The sequence below is a fragment of the Pseudophryne corroboree genome, chromosome 4 (assembly GCF_028390025.1).
Source record: "Pseudophryne corroboree isolate aPseCor3 chromosome 4, aPseCor3.hap2, whole genome shotgun sequence".
Classification (NCBI taxonomy): Eukaryota; Metazoa; Chordata; class Amphibia; order Anura; family Myobatrachidae; genus Pseudophryne; species Pseudophryne corroboree.
Window position 1 is genome coordinate 397,012,525 of NC_086447.1, and position 26,458 is coordinate 397,038,982.

Below are 26,458 nucleotides of genomic sequence, written 5' to 3' on the forward strand. Positions count from 1 at the left end.
TAATGTCAGCACTGGCGGTTGAATTGCTACGTTAGATGCAATCTAGTGACCACCAGCATGCAAAACACTTGAATTCCCCCCATAGAGGTGAGGAAGCCTCTTATTATATAGGATAATAATTGACAAAGGGTATGAAATATAAAATCTGAAAACTGAAGGAGTAGAAGCACCTACAAAGTTTAAAAATCACACTTTGTCGATAAGCAAAAATAGCTTTATTTGTTCTTGAACGTACTGTATATCACCTAGATTACAACATATTACACAGGTTGAGTATCCCATATCCAAATATTACGAAATACTGAATATTCTGAAATACGGAATTTTTTGAGTGAGAATGAGACAGTGAAACCTTTTGATGGCTCAATGTACACAAACTTTGTTTAATACACAAAGTTATTAAAATATTGTATTTAATGACCTTCAGGCTGTGTGTATAAGGTGTATATGAAACATAAATGCATTCTGTGCTTAGACTTGGGTCCCATCGCCATGATATCTCATTATGGTATGCAATTATTCCAAAATACGGAAAAATCCCATATCCAAAATACTTCTTGTCCTAAACGTTTTGGATATGGGATACTCAACCTGTGCATTAAAATAATACAACAAACGTAAATAGTTTATGCTATGATAAAATTAAGTCCACAATACTTACATTTGCACAAATTCCTTCTCCGCCATCTGGTGTCTTGGGGAAAACATCGTACATTGAGGAGACATATGTAATTACTGACTTCTCATCTGGGGAAGAAACATCTACATCTAAACAAGGAAGAGAAGATGATGTTTTAAAAGTGTTCTATACAATTATTATTCTTATCTTGCTTAGAATGTAACATTACCTTCAGGATCTAGAAGTCTTGTCACACCCAGTTTTTCAGCTACATAAAAAGCATTTTCTAAATTCGTAATGTTGCTTTGAACAGCAACAGTATCCATGTCAATCAGGTCCGGCCTGGAAAACAATTAATACTTTTGTGATATATGGACATACAAATGAAAGAAAATCAATATGCTGCATTAATCCATAGTTCACATTAAAACAATCACTCAAAGGTGTTGTACTACTTCCAACAACAGCTGCTAAATAGAGATCTCTCGCCTCCTTACCTCATATACCCAGACCCAAGGTCCAGCAGTGCTAATAGCGGGGAGGGGATGTAGACCACACCCAGTGGGGAGACATAACTGGCGCAATGTGTTTAAGGGCTTTGCCTGGCACAGTGTGTATAAGGGGCTTTCTGACACAGTGTATATAAGAAGCTTCCTTGTGCAGTGTGTATAAGGGTCTACTTGGTGCAGTGTGCATAAGGGGCTCTACCTAGCGTAGTGGTATAAGAGGCTACCTGGTGCAGTGTGTATAAGGGGCTACCTGGTGCAATGTGTGTAACGAGCTCTACCTGGCACAGTGTGCATAAGGGGCTACCTGGTGCAATGTGTATAAGGATCTACCTGGCACAATGTGTATAAGGGGCTACCTGGTGCAATGTGTATAAGGGGCTACCTGGTGCAATGTGTATTAGGGGATATATGGCGCAATGTGTATAAGGGGCTACCTGGTGCAATGTGTAAAACGGGCTCTACCTGGCACAGTGTGTGTAAGTGGCTACCTGGCAGTGTGTATAAGGGGCTATCTGGCATAGTGTGTATAAGGGGCTTCCTGGCGTAATGTGTATAAGGGGCTAATTGGCACAGTGTGTATAAGGGGCTCTACCTGGCATAGTGTGTATCAGGGGCTCCACCTGGTGCAATGTGTATAAGGGGCAACTTGGTGCAATGTGTGTAATGGGCTCTACCTGGCACAGTGTGTATAAGAGGCTACCTGGCGCAATGTGTATAAGGGGCTACCTGTTACAATGTGTATAAGGGGCTACCTGGCGTAATGTGTATAAGGGGCTACATGGCACAATGTGTATAATGAGCTACCTAGCGCAATGTGTATAATGGGTTTTACCTGTCGCAGTGTGTACAAGAGGCTACCTGGTGCAGTGTGTATAATGGGCTACCTGGCGCAATGTGTATAAGGGGCTACATGGGGTAATGTGTATAAGGGGCTACCTGGCGCAGTGTGTATGAGGGACTACCTGGCGCAATGTGTATGAGGGGTTACCTGGCAGTGGGTATAATGGGCTCTACCTAGTACAGTGTGTATAAGGGGCTCTACCTGGTGCAGTATGTATAAGGGGCTACCTGGCACAATGTGTATAAGGGGCTACCTTGTGCAATGTGTATTAGGGGGTCTACCTGGTGCAATGTGTATAAGGGGCTCTACCTGGTGCAATGTGTATAAAGGGCTACCTGGCACAATGTGTATAAGAGGCTTTACCTGGCGCAATCTGTATAAGGAGCTCTACCTGATGCAATGTGTATAAGAGTCTATACCAGGTGTGTGTATAAGGGGTACTACTGTGTGGTGTAATGTGACTGAGACACTACTGTGCGGTATAATGTGAATAGATACTATTATGTGGCCACACCCCTATATTTTTGGCATGCGCCTTTGCCGTGCACTATCCCTGTTTTTAATGGGGGGAGCCAAAGGAAACATTTGCCCTGGGTGCCACAAGGTCTAGAACTGGCCACTGTCTAGTTGACACGGGTTAGTATGATATATCGGTGGTCGGGATCCCTATGGTCATAATCCCGATAGAGGCATCCCAATACACAGACTGCCAACAGATCTCTGAGTATTTTAACCATTAACTTTTCCACTAACCCACCTCTCCCGGAGGATAACTATAGCTATCCCTTCCCACAGCCTAACCCTAACCTCATGCACCTTAACCCCCTCCTCCCAACTCTTCCCCTAGTGCATAACCCTAACCATAAAACTAAGCCTAACCCCTATACTACCCATGGGCATCTATCGGCATTGTGAGGGTCTGGATTCCGGTGTTGGACTATATCCCGCTGACCCACAATTAGCTTTTTTCCATAACTGAAATACATTTTCTATTTTCTACTGAATGTATATTGTTGGATACCCAGATGCATTAGCTGTATAATAAATCACAATTATACAACAGCAGGAAGCTAACTATTGCAAATGATTTGTTTAACTTAAATTATGCAACTTTTTTCTAAGAAAAACATGACATATGTCTGGAATGTACTCTATGAATTCTTCTTATTAAAAGTTAAAATATAATGAAAATGTAGCCAAGCCCCTAGCTTCACAGTACTGTTGGTTGTATCTTTTGATTTGTCCGCCTGAAGCAATTAACTAATTATTACTACTGCATCAAACTCTAATGAAAAAATATTTGTAGAACAATTCTTGCATAACAGCATTCATTTTATGTTTCCACCAGCCCTGTGCCAAACGTAATACTGACAGAGCACCTATGCCCACGTAGAAGTAACCAATGTGTCATAAGATGAATCAGAAAGGATAAAAAGAACCACAATATATATAATCTGTTAGTGATATATTACTAATAACATACTTCAAGCTAATGAATGTCAGCTCAATAGTGCAAGTTCTAAAGCGTGGCATTCAATGTGGCTGCTTTTCTTTTACTGTTGTCTGGTGCAGGTCGTAGAGACTGGCAAACATGAAACGTCTGACTCACAGCGCACACAATACTGATGTTCACAGAGTTGAGCAACGGTTTTGTATGCAACTGCCCATGAGAGAGAGTCCCTAAACTTCTGTGGCATATGCGTTACACAGTGTGTAAACACAGAGACACAGGGTAACAGAAATGTACTGGCAAAGCACTGGGCATTCCTTGGCAGTGACTGAGAGGTTGCTAAACAGATGCACAGAAATGGCCAGATCTTATGGGCGTACTTTTGGAGTGTCATGCCACTGAAGTGTTTGCAGATAAAGACGCGCATTCTTTCCATAGGGCTGGTGTAAAGTTTGATGGTGCGACCAATGGTGGCATGTAAAGAAGCACCCGGCGGTATAACAGCGTGTACGGATATTCACAGGAATCTCAGTTCTTGCACATTCACACGCACTGTCGCTACGGGCTTTGTAGCGGCATTTGATAATTTTATAGCAAACTCCAGGTCAAAAGTGAAAATATGATACATGTACACGGAGCTAGGCGTTGGGGTATTGTGTTATTTGGTGTATCACTCATCCAATATACTCCAGCTCCCCTCTTCTAGTGGTTCCTATGCTGCTATTGCAGACTACTCAATGTATGTTCTATGTACTATAATGCTAACATTGTGATACTGCTTATTTTATCTTTTGTGTTACTTTCCTTTTAGTTTGCAAATTGTATAATACTGTAGCACCTGGATTGCTATAATTATTAATGGTTACCCCTGTATATGCTGATCTCAGGACATGCCATGGCCAATTATTATACAGCTAGTGGCCTGGTTTCATACAGTGAACTGAATGATCTAGCTTACATAAGTAACTGACCAGGGCCGGTTCTAGACCTTGTGGCGCCCAGGGCGAAAGTTTCCTCCTTGTGCCCTCTGCAGCTGTGACCCCATTAGTTGTGGCCCCAGTAGTTTTGCCCCCCTTAGTGTGCCCCTAGTAAAAAAATAAAAAATACTTACCAGCCCCATTCCTGCTTCCCGACCACTGCACTCAGTCTCCTCTGATCTATGGGAGAGACGTCATGACGTCTCTCCCATAGCGCCGCACAGAAAGGTCCTCTCCGCTACCTCACTGCGCGTCTAAATTCCCTTCGCGGAGAGGACCTTTCCCTAACCTCCACCGCCATCCTAGTTAGTAGCGGCTCTTACCACGGCGGCGGCGCCCCATGGGACAGCGGCGCCCCGGGCAAAAGTCCTGCTTGCCCGTGGCAAGAGCCGCTACTGTAACTGACTTACTAAATATTGTACGTCTGCATGGATATTATTTAATCCTGATTCTGAGTTGTACGCTATGCTTTTGCAGCTGCGATCCTGTACTCGTATGAAAATATGCAGATAACAAAGGTGCCTGGATTTCTATTGAGACACCCACAGGCGACTGCGCAGATCCAAGCAACTGCAGATCCTTCGCAGATTCTTCAATATCCAACTCCCAGAGTAACTCTATGGTAGCACAGAATGGCTGGGAACTGAGACACTGGCACCATGTTTTGTGTGTATGGAATCGCAGTTGTAGGCTGAGACATGCTCCGAACACAGTGCATTTCTGCCGCCACCCCATGTTACCTCCCCCAAATGATCCCTGACAGTCAATCACTTAGCAAATGGCATCGCTAAGGTATATTGGTGCGTGCGCAGTGCGACCATGATTCATGCACAGTTGGCCTATAATCGTTCAACTCCTTAAACATCAGGCTGAGGCCCATTATCTCAATCTAGGGGGTCAGTAAAAGTCCTCATCAAGTAATAGGTAATGAATTTAGTAACCTTAAAACTTCTTCTAAAACAAATTAATTCTTAGTGACTCATTTAAGCATTCCTAACATCATATGGGATAAGTATGCAGTTTGACATTAGGGCCTTAGGTGGTAATACACCCTCCTTCTGTTACTCTAGCTACATATATATGTTCCAGATAAGCAATGTCTATGATTCATTAATAAAAAATCAAGGCCTAACAAATTGTTGCTCTTACTTACTAGATTAAACATATCCAGTAAGCTCCTCCGTTATTTATTACTGTATTCATGGAAACTATAACATACAGATAAGTGTGCTGATCACGACAAGAATACACAAGCTGCTGCTGAAGACACTGTGGTGCAGAGGGTACAATTCTCCACACCTGGTGGTCTTGCCCAGTTATTGAGTCATATTGGGATCAAGTGTGGGACATGTTATCGCGGCTCACAGGTATGTCTCTGCGGCAAGATGTTATTGTAGTGCTTCTGAGTGCCCCAACCAGGTCCGCAAATAGCATCAAGCTCATACTCCATATCTGTAATGCCACTAAATATTAAATATCCAAAAACTGTAAATCTCAGGAAGCACCCTCCTTATCAGCCATTGGTGCCCGTGTTAATTTTGTGGCCTCTACTGAATACATCCCACGTTTACAAAATGACACTGTGACCACCTTTCACATGGTACAATCTCCGTGATATAGATTTCCTATTCTTACCTCTGCCTGGTCTCTGCTAATCTTCTTTTATGTCTTCCTTTATCTTTTCTTTTACCTTATAGTTTCCCCTCCTCATATTACATCATATTGGTACTTCGATTATGATTCCCTTAATTTACCCCAGTTTTGGTCCACTTCCTGTTAATTCCTTCTGTCTATTTAGCCCTGTTTTAGAGCAGGGTCTTTTGGTATTAGGAATATGCTGTTTGAGCTTTGATTATACATAGGTACGCACATTATTGTTTTATTTGCCTTCTTAGTATCCTGCTGTTATAGTTTCTGTTTTCTGATTACTGTACTGTATTTGCCCATCTTATTATGTGCCCTATTACTGAAAGCGTTAATAAAGACCATTGTTTAAAAAAAAATACAAGACTACAATTTTTTTTTTTAAACCTGTGCATTATAATTTCTTGAGGAATTCAGATTCATAAATAAAAGCAAAAACTATGTTGTGGTGTGTGTGACGGTTTAGACTGTTGTGCAGGGTGTTCTTTTGTTTACTAACCTGACTGTTCTAAAACAGAGCCCGGCAGTCTGGGTGGTCTCTCATCTGAGAAGAGGTTGTGCTGGGACTATCTGTCTACCCAGCAGTTACTGTCTAGTTTCACTACATCCTGCCTCTTTAGAAAATACTACCCAGTAGGACTATATCTCCCAGCATGTTCCTCTGGGATTTCCTGTTTTGCTGGCCCTGTGAAACGAACACACCCCGAGTCATGTTTCAATGTAGTTTTAAAAGTGAACAGGTGTTCCTGGGAGGGGGAATGTCAAGATTTGGAAAGTAGTGTTGTTGGAAGTTGCTGGAGGCTGTGTTTGGCAGCTTCAGAGAAGTGAGAGGCAGCAGGTATTCTGCAGGCATGGGGAGATACACTGGCACATCCATGTAAGCTGCAGATAACAGGGCATAGTTGCCGAGATACTGAAACGTCTCCTGGAGTTGTTTACCTGAGATCCTGGCAGGAACTGTATTAAAACTAGGGTAACTGCCACTGATGTGTTTTGGGGACTCTGCTCGGACTTTTGGAGAGCCTGGTGTTCAATCTATTAATCAGGAGATGTTGTTAAAAGCCCTTTAGTGATTGTGTGATATTACCTAGGAGGCTTGTGTTGTTTTTTTACATTACCTTTCGTTAAATGTGTGTTTATAAGGCACTTTCTCCTTATCTGTGTGACTGCTGTATTTAAGGGGTTCTGAGAATTAAGGCGGGTTTTATGTCGGTACCTTCACAGGGTGTATGATGCAATACAAGATTGTCACTTAAGTAAAAAGTTCCTGCAGTGAGTGCCTTAAGAATTCTAAAATCAATGAGGCTGAATGGCAACGGCTACAAAAATGTCACAGACATTCAGAAAACAGAACACACTCTGCAGACGTTCCTTTCTACCTCATTCTTGCTTCTACACCAAGAAAAAAACACACTGAATTTCTTGTTTGGATTAGACCCTCCTTGCAGGCACCTGTAATGGACTAATACATTGATTTGAACAGCTTGCCAGTTTATTGTTCTACACCAAGAAGCCTGTAACACCATGCGGATGCTGGCGCTAAGAATTCAACACAGAAGAAAAAAGCCCTATCAGACTGCAGACTCCTCTGGTCACAAGAATGATTCTGGAGGTGAGACATTATTGAAAATATACTGTAGGCAACCAATGGAGTACAGTGCATAGTGGTGGCATATAATAAGAATTTACTTACCGATAATTCTGTTTCTCGTAGTCCGTAGTGGATGCTGGGAACTCCGTAAGGACCATGGGGAATAGCGGCTCCGCAGGAGACTGGGCACAAAAGTAAAGCTTTAGGACTACCTGGTGTGCACTGGCTCCTCCCCCTATGACCCTCCTCCAAGCCTCAGTTAGGATACTGTGCCCGGACGAGCGTACACAATAAGGAAGGATTTTGAATCCCGGGTAAGACTCATACCAGCCACACCAATCACACCGTATAACTTGTGATCTAAACCCAGTTAACAGTATGATAACAGAGGAGCCTCTAGAAAAGATGGCTCACTACAACAATAACCCGATTTAGTTAACAATAACTATGTACAAGTATTGCAGACAATCCGCACTTGGGATGGGCGCCCAGCATCCACTACGGACTACGAGAAACAGAATTATCGGTAAGTAAATTCTTATTTTCTCTGACGTCCTAGTGGATGCTGGGAACTCCGTAAGGACCATGGGGATTATACCAAAGCTCCCAAACGGGCGGGAGAGTGCGGATGACTCTGCAGCACCGAATGAGAGAACTCCAGGTCCTCCTCAGCCAGGGTATCAAATTTGTAGAATTTAGCAAAACGTGTTTGCCCCTGACCAAGTAGCTGCTCGGCAAAGTTGTAAAGCCGAGACCCCTCGGGCAGCCGCCCAAGATGAGCCCACTTTCCGTGTGGAATGGGCTTTTACAGATTTTGGCTGTGGCAGGCCTGCCACAGAATGTGCAAGCTGAATTGTACTACAAATCCAACGAGCAATAGTCTGCTTAGAAGCAGGAGCACCCAGCTTGTTGGGTGCATACAGGATAAACAGCGAGTCAGATTTTCTGACTCCAGCCGTCCTGGAAACATATATTTTCAGGGCCCTAACAACGTCTAGCAACTTGGAGTCCTCCAAGTCCCTAGTAGCCGCAGGCACCACAATAGGTTGGTTCAGGTGAAACGCTGAAACCACCTTAGGGAGAAACCGAGGACGAGTCCTCAATTCCGCCCTGTCCGTATGGAAAATCAGATAAGGGCTTTTACAGAATAAAGCCGCCAATTCTGACACGCGCCTGGCCCAGGCCAGGGCCAACATCTTTAAGTGGTTCAAACCAATGTGACTTTTGGAACCCAAAAACTACATTGAGATCCCAAGGTGCCACTGGAGGCACAAAAGGAGGCTGTATATGCAGTACCCCTTTTACAAACGTCTGCACTTCAGGGACTGAAGCTAGTTCTTTCTGGAAGAAAATTGACAGGGCCGAAATTTTAACCTTAATGGACCCCAATTTCAGGCCCATAGACACTCCTGTTTGCAGGGAATGTAGGAATCGACCCAGTTGAAATTCCTCCGTCGGGCCTTACTGGCCTCGCACCACGCAACATAATTTTCGCCAAATGCGGTGATAATGTTTTGCGGTTACATCCTTCCTGGCTTTGATCAGGATAGGGATGACTTCATCCGGAATGCCTTTTTTCTTCAGGATCCGGCGTTCAACCGCCATGCCGTCAAACGCAGCCGCGGTAAGTCTTGGAACAGACAGGGTCCTTGCTGGAGCAGGTCCCTTCTTAGAGGTAGAGGCCACGGATCCTCCGTGAGCCTCTCTTGAAGTTCCGGGTACCAAGTCCTTCTTGGCCAATCCGGAGCCACGAATATAGTGCTTACTCCTCTCCATCTTATAATTCTCAGTACCTTGGGTATGAGAGGCAGAGGAGGGAAAACATACACTGACTGGTACACCCACGGTGTTACCAGAGCGTCTACAGCTATTGCCTGAGGGTCCCTTGACCTGGCGCAATACCTGTCGAGTTTTTTGTTGAGGCGGGACGCCATCATGTCCACCTTTGGTTTTACCCAACGGTTTATAATCATGTGGAAGACTTCTGGGTGAAGTCCCCATTCTCCCGGGTGGAGGTCGTGTCTGCTGAGGAAGTCTGCTTCCCAGTTGTCCACTCCCGGAATGAATACTGCTGACAGTGCTATCACATGATTTTCCGCCCAGCGAAGAATCCTTGCAGCTTCTGCCATTGACTGCTTCTTGTGCCACCCTGTCTGTTTACGTGGGTGACTGCCGTGATGTTGTCCGACTGGATCAACCCGGCTGACCTTGAAGCAGAGGTCTTGCTAAGCTTAGAGCATTGTAAATGGCTCTTAGCACCAGGATATTTATGTGAAGTGATGTCTCCAGGCTTGACCATAAGCCCTGGAAATTTCTTCCCTGTGTGACTGCTCCCCAGCCTCGCAAGCTGGCATCCGTGGTCACCAGGACCCAGTCCTGAATGCCGAATCTGCGGCCCTCTAGAAGATGAGCACTCTGCAACCACCACAGGAGGGACACCCTTGTCCTTGGTGACCGGGTTATCCGCTGATGCATCTGAAGATGCAACCCCGACCATTTGTCCAGCAGGTCCCACTGGAAAGTTCTTGCGTGGAATCTGCCGAATGGGCTTGCTTCGTAGGAAGCCACCATTTTTCCCAGAACCCTTGTGCATTGATGCACTGAGACTTGGCTCGGTTTTAGGAGGTTCCTGACTAGCTCGGATAACTCCCTGGCTTTCTCCTCCGGGAGAAACACCTTTTTCTGGACTGTGTCCAGAATCATCCCTAGGAACAGAAAACGAGTCGTCGGAACCAGCTGCGATTTTGGAATATTGAGAATCCAACTGTGCTGTCGCAACACTACCTGAGATAGTGCTACACCGACCTCTAACTGTTCCCTGGATCTTACCCTTATCAGGAGATCGTCCAAGTAAGGGATAACTAAAACTCCCTTCCTTCGAAGGAGTATCATCATTTCGGCCATTACCTTGGTAAAGACCCGGGGTGCCGTGGACCATCCAACGGCAGCGTCTGAAACTGATAGTGACAGTTCTGTACCACAAACCTGAGGTACCCTTGGTGAGAAGGGTAAATTGGGACATGAAGGTAAGCATCCTTGATGTCCAGAGACACCATGTAGTCCCCTTCTCTTGAATTTGAACCTCTGTATGTAAGTGTTCAAAGATTTTAGATTTAAAATCGGTCTCACCGAGCCGTCCGGCTTCGGTACCACAACAGTGTGGAATAATACCCCTTTCCCTGTTGCAGGAGGGGTACCTTGATTATCACCTGCTGGGAATACAGCTTGTGAATGGCTTCCAAAACTGCCTCCCTGTCTGCTTGTAAAGCCCCAGCGTCATGCTGAGGGCTTGGCAGAGGCGGGAGAGGGCTTCTGTTCCTGGGAACTGGCTGATTTCTGCAGCCTTTTTCCTCTCCCTCTGTCACGGGGCAGAAATGAGGAACCTTTTGCCCACTTGCCCTTATGGGAACGAAAGGACTGCGCCTGATAATACGGCGTCTTCTTATGTTGAGAGGCGACCTGGGGTAAAAACGTGGATTTCCCAGCTGTTGCCGTGGCCACCAGGTCTGAAAGACCGACCCCAAATAACTCCTCCCCTTTATAAGGCAATACTTCCATATGCCATTTGGAATCCGCATCACCTGACCACTGTCGTGTCCATAACCCTCTTCTGGCAGAAATGGACAGCGCACTTACTCTTGATGCCAGTCGACAAATATCCCGCTGTGCATCACACATATATAGAAATGCATCTTTTAAATGCTCTATAGGCAATAATATACTGTCCCTATCTAGGGTATCAATATTTTCAGTCAGGGAATCCGACCACGCCAACCCAGCACTGCACATCCAGGCTGAGGCGATTGCTGGTCGCAGTATAACACCAGTATGTTGTGTAAATACATTTTAGGATACCCTCCTGCTTTCTATCAGCAGGATCCTTAAGGGCGGCCATCTCAGGAGAGGGTAGAGCCCCTGTTTTGACAAGCGTGTGAGCGCTTTATCCACCCTAGGGGGTGTTTCCCAACGCACCCTAACCTCTGGCGGGAAAGGATATAATGCCAATAACTGTTTAGAAATTATCAGTTTTTTTATCGGGGGAAACCCACGCTTCATCACACGCCTCATTTAATTTCTCAGATTCAGGAAAACTACAGGTAGTTTTTCCTCACCGAACATAATACCCCTATTGGTGGTACTCGTATTATCAGAAATGTGTAAAACATTTTTCATTGCCTCAGTCATGTAACGTGTGGCCCTACTGGAAGTCATATTTGTATCTTCACCGTCCCCACTGGAGTCAGTATCCGTGTCGGCGTCTGTATTTGCCATCTGAGGTAACGGGCGCTTTAGAGCCCCTGACGGCCTATGAGACGTCTGGACAGGCACAAGCTGAGTAGCCGGCTGTCTCATGTCAATCACTGTCTTTTGTAAAGAGCTGACACTGTCATGTAATTCCTTCCAACAGTTCATCCACTCAGGTGTCGACCCCCTAGGGGGTGACATCCCTATTACAGGCAATTTGCTCCACCTCCACATCATTTTCCTCCTCATACATGTCGACACAAACGTACCGACACACAGCACACACACAGGGAATGCTCTGATAGAGGACAGGACCCCACTAGCCCTTTGGGGAGACAGAGGGAGAGTTTGCTAGCACACACCAGAGCGCTATATATATACAGGGATAACCTTATATAAGTGTTTTTCCCCTTATAGCTGCTGTATTGTTTATACTGCGCCTAATTAGTGCCCCCCTCTCTTTTTTAACCCTTTCTGTAGTGTAGTGACTGCAGGGGAGAGCCAGGGAGCTTCCCTCCAACTGAGCTGTGAGGGAAAATGGCGCCAGTGTGCTGAGGAGATAGGCTCCGCCCCTTTCTCGGCGGCCTTTTCTCCCGTTTTTCAGTGTAATCTGGCAGGGGTTAAAATTCATCCATATAGCCCTGGGGGCTATATGTGATGTATTTTCGCCAGCCAAGGTGTTTTTATTGCTGCTCAGGGCGCCCCCCCCTAGCGCCCTGCACCCTCAGTGACCGAAGTGTGAAGTGTGCTGAGGAGCAATGGCGCACAGCTGCAGTGCTGTGCGCTACCTTGGTGAAGACAGGATGTCTTCTGCCGCCGATTTTCCGGACCTCTTCTTGCTTCTGGCTCTGTAAGGGGGCTGGCGGCGCGGCTCTGGGACCGGACTCCATGGCTGGGCCTGTGTTCGATCCCTCTGGAGCTAATGGTGTCCAGTAGCCTAAGAAGCCCAATCCACTCTGCACGCAGGTGAGTTCGCTTCTTCTCCCCTTAGTCCCTCGATGCAGTGAGCCTGTTGCCAGCAGGTCTCACTGAAAATAAAAAACCTAAAACTAAACTTTTCACTAAGCAGCTCAGGAGAGCCCCTAGTGTGCACCCTTCTCGTTCGGGCACAAAAATCTAACTGAGGCTTGGAGGAGGGTCATAGGGGGAGGAGCCAGTGCACACCAGGTAGTCCTAAAGCTTTACTTTTGTGCCCAGTCTCCTGCGGAGCCGCTATTCCCCATGGTCCTTACGGAGTTCCCAGCATCCACTAGGACGTCAGAGAAAATAGAATTTTCAAAGACAGTCAGAGACTACTGCTATTGGACAAGCTGCAGAGAAAAGCAGAGACAGGGAACAATCACTTGAAGACTTAGGGGTTGATGTATCAAGTAGTGCCAAGAGTGGGAAAGTGGAGCAGTGGAGAAGTTGCCGACCAAAAAAAAAAAATGTCGCAGAGACACATTTTATCAAGTGTATTGTATAAATTGATAGGTACGGGCAACTTCCCCATTAGTCCACTTGTCAACCTCTCCATTCTTTTTACTGCTTGATACATCAACACCTACATTTTACAGTTCTCTGCATACATAGAGCAACACCAGTTCACACCCCACAACAGTTCCAATTTCGCCAGGGCAGTACCAATTTAAGGGGACAGTTTCACTTTTGGCACGTTGGTCCTGATAAATGGGAGGTATTGACCCTGTTGCTTAGAGAAAAAGCAAATGGCCCCACGAATAAAATATTATTTTGAAGGACTGGATGGCAGTCTAGCACTTCAGGAGTTCTAACATGCCCATAGTCATACTGAAGCAACGCACCACTGACTCTTACTTCACTAATTTTGGGTTGTATGCCAGTCTTATGTTTATATTTTCTTTCAACAAACTATATATTTATAACAAATTATTGTATAGTCGTTATTGAAATGGTCTCTATTGTATAGAAGTCACTAGAATGTTTTGCGCATTGTATAGTGGGCACTATTCTGAATAGTACCTGCTGTATTTGATTATACAGTAGCTGTTTGACATAACTTTTTTCACATATTCACTGGCTGTATGAAACCACACCCACATCAAGCAATGCCCACACATTTTTCAATACACTCATTTTTAAACTGCAATGCATTGGTAGCAGAGACTGTGCCGCTTGCCTGAATATGTTTTTACTTACTAGTTACCTTACTCAAATGTTTTGTCTAATCTAAAGGTCCTGAATTTATCACTATTTGTTTATCTGTAGAACCAGTTTTATTACATCCCCCTCAATGAAATTAGATAAGTATTATCTCCTATATATTTGCCTAAGTCTGTGACTCTGTGCCCGTAACGCTGGGCGGAGTCACAGGCACAGATCTGGCCAGGAACAGTCCCCTCCCTCTCTCCGCCCAGTCCCCTCCCCATCTCCGCCCAGTCCCCTGTCTCCCTTCTCCCCGTACACTCTCTCTGGTGACACCGCAGCCGCTGACTGTGAGCGGAACTCACACTACCCGCCTCACAGACTAGCGGCTGCTGCAGAGTTCAGGGGGACATGCTGAGCACTGGCAGCTGCTCTCGCTCCCTCTCCCACCCGCGGCATCCACCCGTCACTTACCCGCGGTCGCGGGTGAAAAGGGGGCGTGGTTTTGCGGAAGGGGGCGTGGCTTCACGTCCCGACCCCCGTTTTCGGCACAACTCGCCCCCCCTCCCACCCGCGGCAACCACCCGCATCTGCCCCCCACCCGCGGCATCCACCCGTCACTTACCCGCGGTCGCGGGTGAAAAGGGAGCGTGGCTTCGCGGAAGGGGGCGTGGCTTCGCGTCTCGACCCCCGTTTTCGGCACAACTCGCCCCCCTCCCACCCGCGGCAACCACCCGCATCCGCCCCCCACCTGCGGCATCCACCCGTCACTTACTCGCGGTCGCGGGTGAAAAGGGGGCGTGACTTCGCGGAAGGGGGCGTGGCTTTGCGTCCCGACCCCCGTTTTCGGCACAACTCGCCCCCCCCTCCCACCCCCGGCAACCACCCGCATCTGCCCCCCACCCGCGGCATCCACCCGTCACTTACCCACGGTCGCGGGTGAAAAGGGGGCGTGGCTTCGTGGAAGGCGGCGTGGCCTCGCGTCCCGACCCCCGTTTTCGGCACATTGTGGGTCGGGGCATACACCCGGACACTGCTGAATCTGCAGTGCTGGCTTCTGCACTGTGACAGGAGCCGGCACTTTGGTGTCACCCCTCAGAGGGTAACACCCGGGTGCGGGCCGCACCCCCCCGCACCCACGTTGTGGCGCCACTGCTCCCGCCCCCACCCGTAGCACAAACACCCGCCGCATCCACCCGCGGCACTCCCGTCCCCTCCCCCACCCAGAGCACAAACACCCGCGCCACCCACCCGCGGAACTCCCGCCCCCTCCCCCACCCGTAGCACCAACACCCGAGGCAACCAACCGCATTCGCCCCCCACCCGCGGCACTCCCACCCGCAGCACCAACACCCGCGCCACCTACCCGCGACACCCACCGCATCCACCCACCACCCGTGGCACTCCACCCCCTCCCCCACCCGCAGCACCAACACCCGCACCACCCGTGGCACTCTGTCCCCTCCCCCACCCACAGCACCAACACCCGCTGGCCCCCCCTGCGGGAATCCCAAGGCATCCCCCACATCCGCTCCCACCCGCAGCACTCACGCCCCCACCCGTAGCTCCAACACCTGCAGCACCCCCCGCCCCTCCCCCACCCGCTGCAACCCTGCCCCTCCCCCATACCCACCTCTCCGCACGGATAGGAACCTCACTGAACCCACCCCCTTTCCAAACCCCCCAAACTTTTGTGAGTATAGTTGCTACCAATGGACATTGGATTAATTAGAAACTCTAATACTGTGGCCATTATGTGTATAAGCAACACTGCTACCTGTGCCCTTTGTGTATAAGTGGCGCTGCTACCTGTGCACACTGTGTGTATAAGCGGCTCTGCTACCTGTGGGCACTGTGTGTATAAGCGGCTTTGCTACCTGTGGGTATTGTGTGTATACGCCGCTCTGCTACCTGTGGGTATTGTGTGTACACGTGGCTCTGCTACCTGTGCCCATTGTGTGTATAAGCACCTTTGCTACCTGTGGGCACTGTGTATAAGCGCCTCTGCTACCTGGGGGTATTGTGTGTATAAGCGGCTCAGCTAGCTGTGGGCACTGTGTGTATAAGCGTCTCTGCCCCCTGTGGGTATTGTGTGTATAAGCGGTTCTGCTACCTGTGGGTAATGTGTGTACATGTGGCTCTGCTACCTGTGCCCATTGTGTGTATAAGCCCCTCTGCTACCTGTGGGCACTGTGTGTATAAGCGCCTCTGCCCCTGTGGGTATTGTGTGTATAAGCGGTTCTGCTACCTGTGGGTAATGTGTGTATAAGTGGCTCTGCTACCTGTGCCCATTGTGTGTATAAGCGCCTCTGCTACCTGTGGGTATTGTGTGTATAAGCGGTTCTGCTACCTGTGGGTAATGTGTGTATAAGCGCCTCTGCCCCTGTGGGTATTGTGTGTATAAGCGGTTCTGCTACCTGTGGGTAATGTGTGTATAAGTGGCTCTGCTACCTGTGTGTATTGTGTGTATAAGCGGTTCTGCTACCTGTGGGTATTGTGTGTATAAGCGGCTCTGCTACCTGTGGGCATTGTGTGTGTATAAGCGGCTCTGCTACCTGTGGCCACTGTGTGTATAAGCGCCTCTGCTACCTGTGGCCACTGTGTGTATAAGCCCCTCTGCTACCTGTGGGCACTGTGTGTATAAGCGCCTCTGCCCCCTGTGGGTATTGTGTGTATAAGCGCCTCTGCTACCTGTGGGCACTGTGTGTATAAGCGCCTCTGCCCCCTGTGGGTATTGTGTGTATAAGCGGTTCTGCTACCTGTGGGTATTGTGTGTATAAGTGGTTCTGCTACCTGTGGGTATTGTGTGTATAAGCGGCTCTGCTATCTGTGGGCACTGTGTGTATAAGCGCCTCTGCCCCCTGTGGGTATTGTGTGTATAAGCGGTTCTGCTACCTGTGGGTATTGTGTGTATAAGCGGTTCTGCTACCTGTGGGTATTGTGTGTATAAGCGGCTCTGCTATCTGTGGGCACTGTGTGTATAAGCGCCTCTGGCCCCTGTGGGTATTGTGTGTATAAGCGGCTCTGCTACCTGTGGCCACTGTGTGTATAAGCGGCTCTGCTACCTGTGGCCATTGTGTGTATAAGCGGTTCTGCTACCTGTGGGTATTGAGTGTATAAGCGGCTCTGCTACCTGTGGACATTGTGTGTATAAGCGGCTCTGCTACCTGTGGCCACAGCACCTTCGTATCTTATCTACAGTGCATTGCTGTTACTCATCTGGTACTTCATAATGCAGACACTAGCAATATATACTACACTCTACACTATCTTCTTCATTGTGCCCTGCGGCCACTCTGCACGTCCTCACAAAGGCCTACGCCCCCTTGACAATCGCACGCCCTCCCCCCTTACAATATTTACCCACTGCCATAAAAAAAAACAGGTAATACTCCATATAATAACAATTATAGCACAGCTGAAGCCCGTGCAGGGGATAATGGATCGTAGCCCCTTGCAACGGTATTTTCTGTCTAACACCTTCCCTCTCTTTATCCTCTCCCTACCACCCTGCCTCTCCCTATCCTTTACCGATCGCACAGCGTTTCTGTACATTCCCTTTCTCTCCCCCTACGCCTCTCTATCTTATCTCAACCGGAACCCATTTCTATATGCCCTTTATACTGCCCTGCATTTCTGATTCTGTTATCTACCGCCCTGCGTATGTTCAAAGGCGTGCAGAGGTTAACGGGGCGTAGCCCCTAACGACGGTGTGAAGAGCGCCCGTAGGGCACGATGAATCACCTAGTACCAAGATATTTTCCCTTTTCTTCCTTTCATGCCTACAGTATGTATTCAGATGTTTTAGAAATATACTATAATTGTTTAGTTTTAACCCTTCTTTGGTACCATGAAAAAAGTTACACTGACAGTACCATGGGATCATATTGATCCCATGCTAAAAAAATAAGATTTTACTTACCGGTAAATCTATTTCTCGTAGTCCGTAGTGGATGCTGGGGACTCCGTAAGGACCATGGGGATAGACGGGCTCCACAGGAGACATAGGCACTTTAAGAAAGAATTTAGGTTCTGGTGTGCTCTGGCTCCTCCTTCTATGCCCCTCCTCTAGACCTCAGTAAGAGAAACTGTGCCCAGAAGAGCTGACAGTACAAGGAAAGGATTTTGGTAATCCAGGGCAAGATCCATACCAGCCACACCAATCACACCGTGTAACTTGTGATAAACTTACCCAGTTAACAGTATGAACAACAACAGAGCATCAGGTCAACCCTGATGCAACCATAACTTAACCCTTATTGAAGCAATAACTATATACAAGTATTGCAGAAGTAGTCCGCACTTGGGACGGGCGCCCAGCATCCACTACGGACTACGAGAAATAGATTTACCGGTAAGTAAAATCTTATTTTCTCTAACGTCCTAGTGGATGCTGGGGACTCCGTAAGGACCATGGGGATTATACCAAAGCTCCCAAACGGGCGGGAGAGTGCGGATGACTCTGCAGCACCGATTGAGCAAACACAGGGTCCTCCTCAGCCAGGGTATCAAACATGTAGAACTTTGCAAAAGTGTTTGAACCTGACCAAGTAGCCGCTTGGCAAAGCTGTAATGCCGAAACCCCTCGGGCAGCCGCCCAAGTAGAGCCCACCTTCCTAGTGGAATGGGCCTTAACTGATTTTGGCAGCTGCAATCCAGCCGCAGTATGAGCCTGCTGAATCGTGTTACAGATCCAGCGAGCAATAGTCTGCTTTGAAGCAGGAGCACCAAGCTTGTTGGAAGCATACAGGATAAACAAAGACTCTGTTTTCCTGACCCTAGCCGTTCTGGCTACATAAACCTTCAAAGCCCTGACCACATCAAGCGACTCGGAATCCTCCAAGTCACGAGTAGCCACAGGCACCACATAGGTTGGTTTATATGAAAGGATGAAACCACTTTCGGCAGAAATTGTGGACGGGTCCGCAATTCTGCTCTATCCGTATGGAAAACCAGATAGGGGCTTTTATGTGACAAAGCCGCCAACTCTGACACACGCCTAGCCGAAGCCAAGGCTAATAGCATGACCACCTTCCACGTGAGATACTTCAACTCCACCGTCATGAGTGGTTCAAACCAGTGGGATTTCAGGAAACTCAATACCACGTTAAGATCCCAAGGTGCCACTGGAGGCACAAAAGGGGGCTGAATATGCAGCACTCCCTTTACAAACGTCTGAACTTCAGGTAGAGAAGCCAACTCCTTTTGAAAGAAAATGGATAGGGCCGAAACCTGGACCTTAATGGAACCCAATTTTAGGCCCAAACTCACTCCTGACTGTAGGAAGTGAAGGAAACGGCCCAGCTAGAATTCCTCCGTAGGGGCATTCCTGGCCTCACACCAAGCAACATATTTTCGCCATATACGGTGATAATGTTGAGCTGTCACGTTCTTCCTAGCCTTTATCAGCGTAGGAATGACCTCATCCGGAATGCCTTTCTCTGCTAGGCTCAACCGCCATGCCGTCAAACGCAGCCGCGGTATATCTTGGAACAGACAGGGCCCCTGTTGCAACAAGTCCTGTCTTAGAGGAAGAGGCCACGGGTCCTCTGTGAGCATTTCTTGCAGATCTGGATACCAAGTCCTTCGTGGCCAATCTGGAACAATGAGTATTGTTCTCACTCCTCTTTTTCTTATTATTCTCAGCACCTTGGGTATGAGAGGAAGAGGAGGGAATACATAGCCCGACTGGAACACCCACGGTGTCACCAGGGCGTCTACAGCTATCGCCTGAGGGTCTCTTGACCTGGCGCAATACCTCTGTAGCTTTTTGTTGAGGCGGGATGCCATCATGTCCACCTGTGGCAGTTCCCACCGACTTGTAGTCTGTGCGAAGACTTCCTGATGAAGTCCCCACTCTCCCAGGTGGAGGTCGTGTCTGCTGAGGAAGTCTGCTTCCCAGTTGTCCACTCCCGGGATGAACACTGCTGACAGTGCGCTTACGTGATTTTCCGCCCAGCGAAGAATTCTGGTGGCTTCCGCCATCGCCACCCTGCTCCTTGTGCTGCCTTGTCGGTTTACATGAGCCATTGCGGTGTTGTTGTCTGACTGAATCAGAACCGGTTGGTCGCGAAGCAGGGTCTCCGCTTGACGTAGGGCGTTGTATATGGCCCTTAGTTCCAGGATGTTGATGTGAAGGCAAGTCTCCTAACTTGACCACAGACCCTGGAAATTTCTTCCCTGTGTGACTGCCACCCACCCTCGGAGGCTTGCATCCGTGGTCACCAGGACCCTGTCCTGAATGCCGAATCTGCGGCCCTCGAGAAGGTGAGCACTCTGCAGCCACCAGAGAAGAGACACCCTGGCCCTGGGGGATAGGGTGATTAACCGATGCATCTGAAGATGCGATCTGGACCACTTGTCCAGTAAGTTCCATTGAAAGGTCCTCGCATGGAACCTGCCGAAGGGAATGGCCTCGTATGATGCCACCATCTTTCCCAAGACTCGAGTGCAGTGATGCACTGACACCTGTTTTGGTTTTAATAGGTTCCTGACCAGTGTCATGAGTTCCTGAGCTTTCTCTATCGGGAGATAAATCCTTTTCTGGTCTGTGTCTAGAATCATGCCTAGGAAAGGCAGACGAGTCGTAGGAACCAACTGTGACTTTGGAATATTTAGAATCCAGCCGTGTTGCCGTAACACTTCCAGAGAAAGTGCTACGCTGAGCAGCAACTGCTCTCTTGATCTCGCTTTTATGAGGAGATCGTCCAAGTATGGGATAATTATGACCCCTTGCTTCCGCAGGAGCACCATCATTTCCGCCATTACCTTGGTAAATATTCTCGGACCCGTGGAGAGACCAAACGGCAACGTCTGAAATTGGTAATGACAATCCTGTACCACAAATCTGAGGTACGCCTGATGAGGTGGATAAATGGGGACATGAAGGTATGCATCCTTTATGTCCAGAGACACCATAAACCCCCCCTCCCCCTTCCAGGCTTGCGATGACCGCTCTCAGCGATTCCATCTTGAACTTGAACCTTTTCAGGTACATGTTCAGGGATTTTAAATTCAATATGGGTATGACCGAACCGTCCGGTTTCGGGACTACAAACATGGTCAAATAATAACCCCTTCCTTGTTGAAGGAGAAGAACCCTGACCACCACCTGTTGAAGATACAATTTGTGAATTGCAGTTAACACAATTTCCCTCTCGTGGGGGAAAGCTGGCAGGGCCGATTTGAAGTATCGTGAGGGGGCATCTCCTCGAATTCCAGCTTGTATCCCTGAGACACAATCTCTATTGCCCAGGGATCCAACTGGGAGTGAACCCACTTGTTGCTGAAATATCGAAGACGTGCCCCCACCGGGCCTAGCTCCGCCTGTGGAGCCCCAGCGTCATGCGGTGGATTTTGTGGAAGCCGGGGAGGACTTCTGTTCCTGGGAACTAGCTGTGTTGTGCAGCTTCTTTCCTCTGCCCCTGCCTCTGGCAAGAAAGGACGCACCTCGGACTTTCTTGTTTTTCTGTGATCGAAAGGACTGCATTTGATAATACGGTGCTCTCTTAGGCTGTGAGGAAACATATGGCAAAAAATTTGACTTTCCAGCAGTAGCTGTGGAGACCAGGTCCGAGAGACCCTCCCCAAATAATTCCTCACCCTTGTAAGGTAAAACCTCCATATGCCTTTTTGAGTCGGCATCACCTGTCCATTGCCGAGTCCACAGGACCCTTCTGGCAGAAATTGACATAGCATTTATTCTAGAACCCAGTAGACTAATATCTCTTTGAGCATCTCTCATATATAGGACAGCGTCTTTAATATGCCCCAAAGTCAACAATATAGTATCCTTGTCTAAGGTATCAAATTCCTCAGATAAGGTATCCGTCCATGCTGCTACAGCACTACACACCCAGGCCGACGCGATCGCCGGCCTCAGCAAGGTACCCGAATGTGTATAAATGGACTTCAGGGTAACCTCCTGTTTGCGATCCGCAGCATCTTTGAGGGCAGCCGTATCCTGTGACGGCAGGGCTACCTTCTTGGATAAGCGTGTTAAAGCTTTGTCCACCTTAAGGGAGGATTCCCAGCGTAACCTGTCCGTTGGCGGGAAAGGATACGCCATAAGAATCCTTTTGGAGATCTGCAGATTTTTATCTGGAGACTCCCAAGCCTATTATCATAACTCATTTAATTCGTGTGAGGGGGGGAAAGGTTACCTCCGGCTTCTTTTCCCCATACATATGTACCCTCTTGTCAGGGACTGGGGTTTCCTCTGTGATGTGCAACACATCCTTAATTGCTATAATCATATAACGGATGGATTTAGCCAATTTAGGCTGTAACTTTGCATCATCGTAATCGACACTGGAATCAGAATCCATGTCGGTATCTGTGTCAACAATTTGGGATAGTGGGCGCTTCTGATACCCTGACGGCCTCTGCGACATAGGATCAGGCACGGGTTGAGACCCTGACTGTCCTGAGGCTTCAGCTTTTTCTAACCTTTTATGCAAGGAATTAACATTATCATTTAAAACCTTCCACATATCCATCCAATCAGGTGTCGGCGCCGTCGGCGGAGACACCACATTCATTTGCTCCCGCTCTGCTTCCACATAGCCTTCCTCATCAAACATGTCGACACAAGCGTACCGACACACCACACACACAGGGAATGCCCTTTTTGAAGACCGTTCCCCCACAAGGCCCTTTGGAGAGACAGAGAGAGAGTATGCCAGCACACACCCCAGCACTATAAACCCAGGAATAACACAGTAACTTAATGTTAACCCAGTAGCTGCTGTTTATATTGATATTTGCGCCTAATTATGTGCCCCCCCTCTCTTTTTACCCTCTTCCACCGTGTATCTGCAGGGGAGAGCCTGGGGAGCTTCCTCTCAGCGGAGCTGTGGAGAAAAAATGGCGCTGGTGAGTGCTGAGGAAGAAGCCCCGCCCACTCGACGGCGGGCTTCTGTCCCGCTTAAATATGCATTATCTTGGTGGGGGCTCATACATATATACAGTGCCCAACTGTATACATGTTTACTTTTGCCAAAAAGAGGTCCAAATTCCCCCCCCCCCCCTGCGCCCTGCACCCTTACAGTGACCGGAGTATGTGAGGTGTGTGGGAGCAATGGCGCACAGCTGCAGTGCTGTGTGTTACCTCAGTGAAGAACGGAGTCTTCTGCCGCCGATTTGAAGTCTTCTTGCTTCTCATACTCACCCGGCTTCTGTCTTCCGGCTCTGCGAGGGGGACGGCGGCGCGGCTCTGGGATCGGACGGCGAGGGTGAGATCCTGCGTACGATCCCTCTGGAGCTAATGGTGTCCAGTAGCCTAAGAAGCAGGACCTAGCTTCAGAGAGTAGGGCTGCTTCTCTCCCCTCAGTCCCACGATGCAGGGAGTCTGTTGCCAGCAGAGCTCCCTGAAAATAAAAAACCTAACAAAATACTTTCTCTCAGCAAACTCAGGAGAGCTCACTGAAAAGCACCCAGCTCGTCCGGGCACAGATTCAAACTGAGGTCTGGAGGAGGGACATAGAGGGAGGAGCCAGAGCACACAAGAATCTAAATTCTTTCTTAAAGTGCCCATGTCTCCTGCGGAGCCCGTCTATCCCCATGGTCCTTACGGAGTCCCCAGCATCCACTAGGACGTTAGAGAAAAAAACCTAGTATATCACCAGAATAGATATTCAACAAATGTTTGTATTCACATCTGAATAAACAGAGGCGTATTTGTCTTAGGAACTTTTAAATAATAATACACTTTATTTGTCATTAACAAAACAGCAACGAGATGTCAATGAAATTTCAATATGAACATTCAGATAGCCTATATAGAAGCAGATAAAGAAAATGTATGACATAATCCAAATAATATTGCACAACACTTCATGTGTGAGTTTCTGATTATTATACATCGCTGTAGGCCTGTACTGCTGTCATTGGCTGCTCAGCCATTTGCTGTGCTCCTCACACACAAACGTATTGCACTCATTACACATGAATTTGGTTGTCTTGACCTTTGATCTGGGACAAATGTAGAATCACTCACACTGTCCTGAATGGTGCTGGGTGGTGCTTGGAGCTGATGAGTGTGCCACTGGTAAAATGTTGGGTACATTTTCAGTGAAAATAACAAATAAAAGAGAAAAATACTTAAATTACATAGATGGTACTATAGGGTCAATTTGACCCCAAAGGAAAATAAATATAAATAAAAACTTAACAGATAAACACGAAAACTAGAGAACATGTGCCACATTGTTAGGAAGGCCTTACAAATAAATACGTGAAAGGTGAGGTCACTAATCGTGATCGTTTAAAAAAAAAACATGGGTCAAATAGAAGTGGGGTCACACAGACCCCATGGTACCAGTTAAGGGTTAATAATACTGACATGGGTAAAGAGATGTGACTGTGGCAAATTGGCATAACCACTAACATTTAATTTTTGTGATACTTTATTCAAGCAGATGTTAATGCTGTTATTATGTATCATATATTATAAACAAAACTAAAATACACAGAACAAAGAAATATAAAATGAATACAGTGTTTATTGCTATGAACTGCTGGGGTAATCCAGAACAAAGCACATATTATAGAAGGCTGTACAATCACTCTAGGTTTGTGCCAGCATTACAAATGGATTGAATCCCATACCACAAGGTTTCTATGCAACAATCAGTCCAAAGCAGTAATTGCTTTCATTTACTTTGGGTACACATGAATTCTTTGTTAGGGGCGCACACCCAGATTTAGTTCATCTCTCTTTGTCGGGTCTTTCATCCCACACATCAAACTCGATTTTACAAACAAATGTTTGATTTCCCAGCAACTGGCACTGACAGACTTCTGCTGTATTTATACTGGATGAAAGTAAAATAAGTCTATTGCAGTGGCGGAAGAAAGGAAAATAAAAGTGATAAAGAGCTTGTAACAGGGTTACATAAAAGGAGATTTATGGTAGACTTACCATAGTTAAATCTCTTTCTGCGGGGTACACTGGATTCCACAGGGAATAACATCGGGTGTAGAGTTGGATCTTGATCCAAGGCACCAACAGGCTAAAGCTTTGACTGTTCCCAGGATGCACTGCACTGCCTCCTCTGTAGCCCCGCCTCCAGACACTGGAGCTGAGTTTCGTTAACCAGTCCAATGCAGTAGCAGGTAAAACAGAGATGGTAGATGTTAGCCACATAGAACCACATTCTCACGACAGGAGAAGGTACCAGCGGCTAATGCCATACAAACCCAAAGAAGTTGTGTAGTAGAAGTAGTGTGTCAGGAAGGGCGCCCTGTGGAATCCAGTATACCTCGCAGAAAGAGATTTAACTATGGTAACTCTACCATAAATCTCCTTTTCTGCAGCGTGGTACACTGGTATTCCACAGGGAATAACATCGGGGATGTCCTAAAGCAGTTCCTCATGGGAGGGGACGCACTGTAGCGGGTACAAGAACCCGGCGTCCAAAGGAAGCATCCTGGGAGGCGGAAGTATCAAAGGCATAGAACCTGATTAATGTATTCACTGAGGACCACGTAGCCGCCTTGCACAATTATTCTAGGGACGCGCCACGGCGGGCCGCCCAAGAAGGTCCAACAGACTGAGTAGAATGAGCCCAGCCTGCGCATAAGCATGTGCGATCATCATTCTAATTCATCTGGCCAGTTTGCTTATTCGCAGGCCAGCCACGTTTGTGAAAACCAATAAGGACAAAAAGAGAATCTGACCTCCGGATGGAGGCAGTCCTCTCCACATATATACGGAGAGCCCGTACCACATCCAAAGACCACTCTTTGGAAGACAACCCAGGAGAGATAAAGGCCAGAACCACAATCTCTTGATTACGGTGCAAAGATGACAACACCTTGGGTAGATAACCAGGGCGAGTTCTAAGAACTGCACGGTCAGAGTGAAAAATCAGAAAGGGTGGACGACAGGACAAAGCGCCTAAGTCCGACACCCTCCTAGCAGAGGCAATAGCCAACAGTAACATGACCTTAAGCGTAAGGCATTTAAGGTCCACAGAGTCAAGAGGTTCAAATGGAGACTCTTGCAGGGCATTCAGAACAACAGACAGATCCCATGGAGCCACAGGAGGGACATAGGGAGCCTGAATCCATAAAACACTCTGAGTGAAAGTATGAATGTCAGGAAAAGATGCAATTTTTCTCTGAAACCACATCGACATGGCAGATATATGAACCTTGAGGGAGGCCAAACGAAGGCCTAAGTCCTGGCCTTGTTGAAGAAAAGCCAAAAGTCTGGCAAAATCCGAGCCCAAGCCGGTTTACAGGCCTTTAACATAGTTTGAATGACTGCCTCAGAGAATCCTTTGGCCCTCAGGAGTGAAGCTTCAAGAGCCAGGCTGTCAAAGCCAGTAGGGCTAGGTCCTGGTAGACACAAGGGCCCTGAACGAGGAGGTCTGGTCATTGAGGAAGTAGAAGAGGACGCTCTATCGAGAGACCCTGCAGGTCTGAGAACCAATGCTGTCTGGGCCACGCTGGAGCGACTAGAAGTAGTATTCCTC

General features: G+C 47.6%; 1 protein-coding gene across 1 annotated transcript in view; it reads right to left on the reverse strand.

Annotated features, from left to right (window-relative positions):
• Positions 1-26,458, reverse strand: part of DST (dystonin) — a 1,076,884-nt gene that overhangs the window by 454,090 nt on the left and 596,336 nt on the right. Inside the window, exons 10-11 of the mRNA XM_063919308.1 lie at positions 849-961; positions 662-768 (exon numbers count right to left, since the gene is read on the reverse strand). Of these exons, the coding sequence (XP_063775378.1) occupies positions 662-768; positions 849-961 (220 nt within the window). The remainder of the gene's footprint in view (positions 1-661; positions 769-848; positions 962-26,458) is intronic.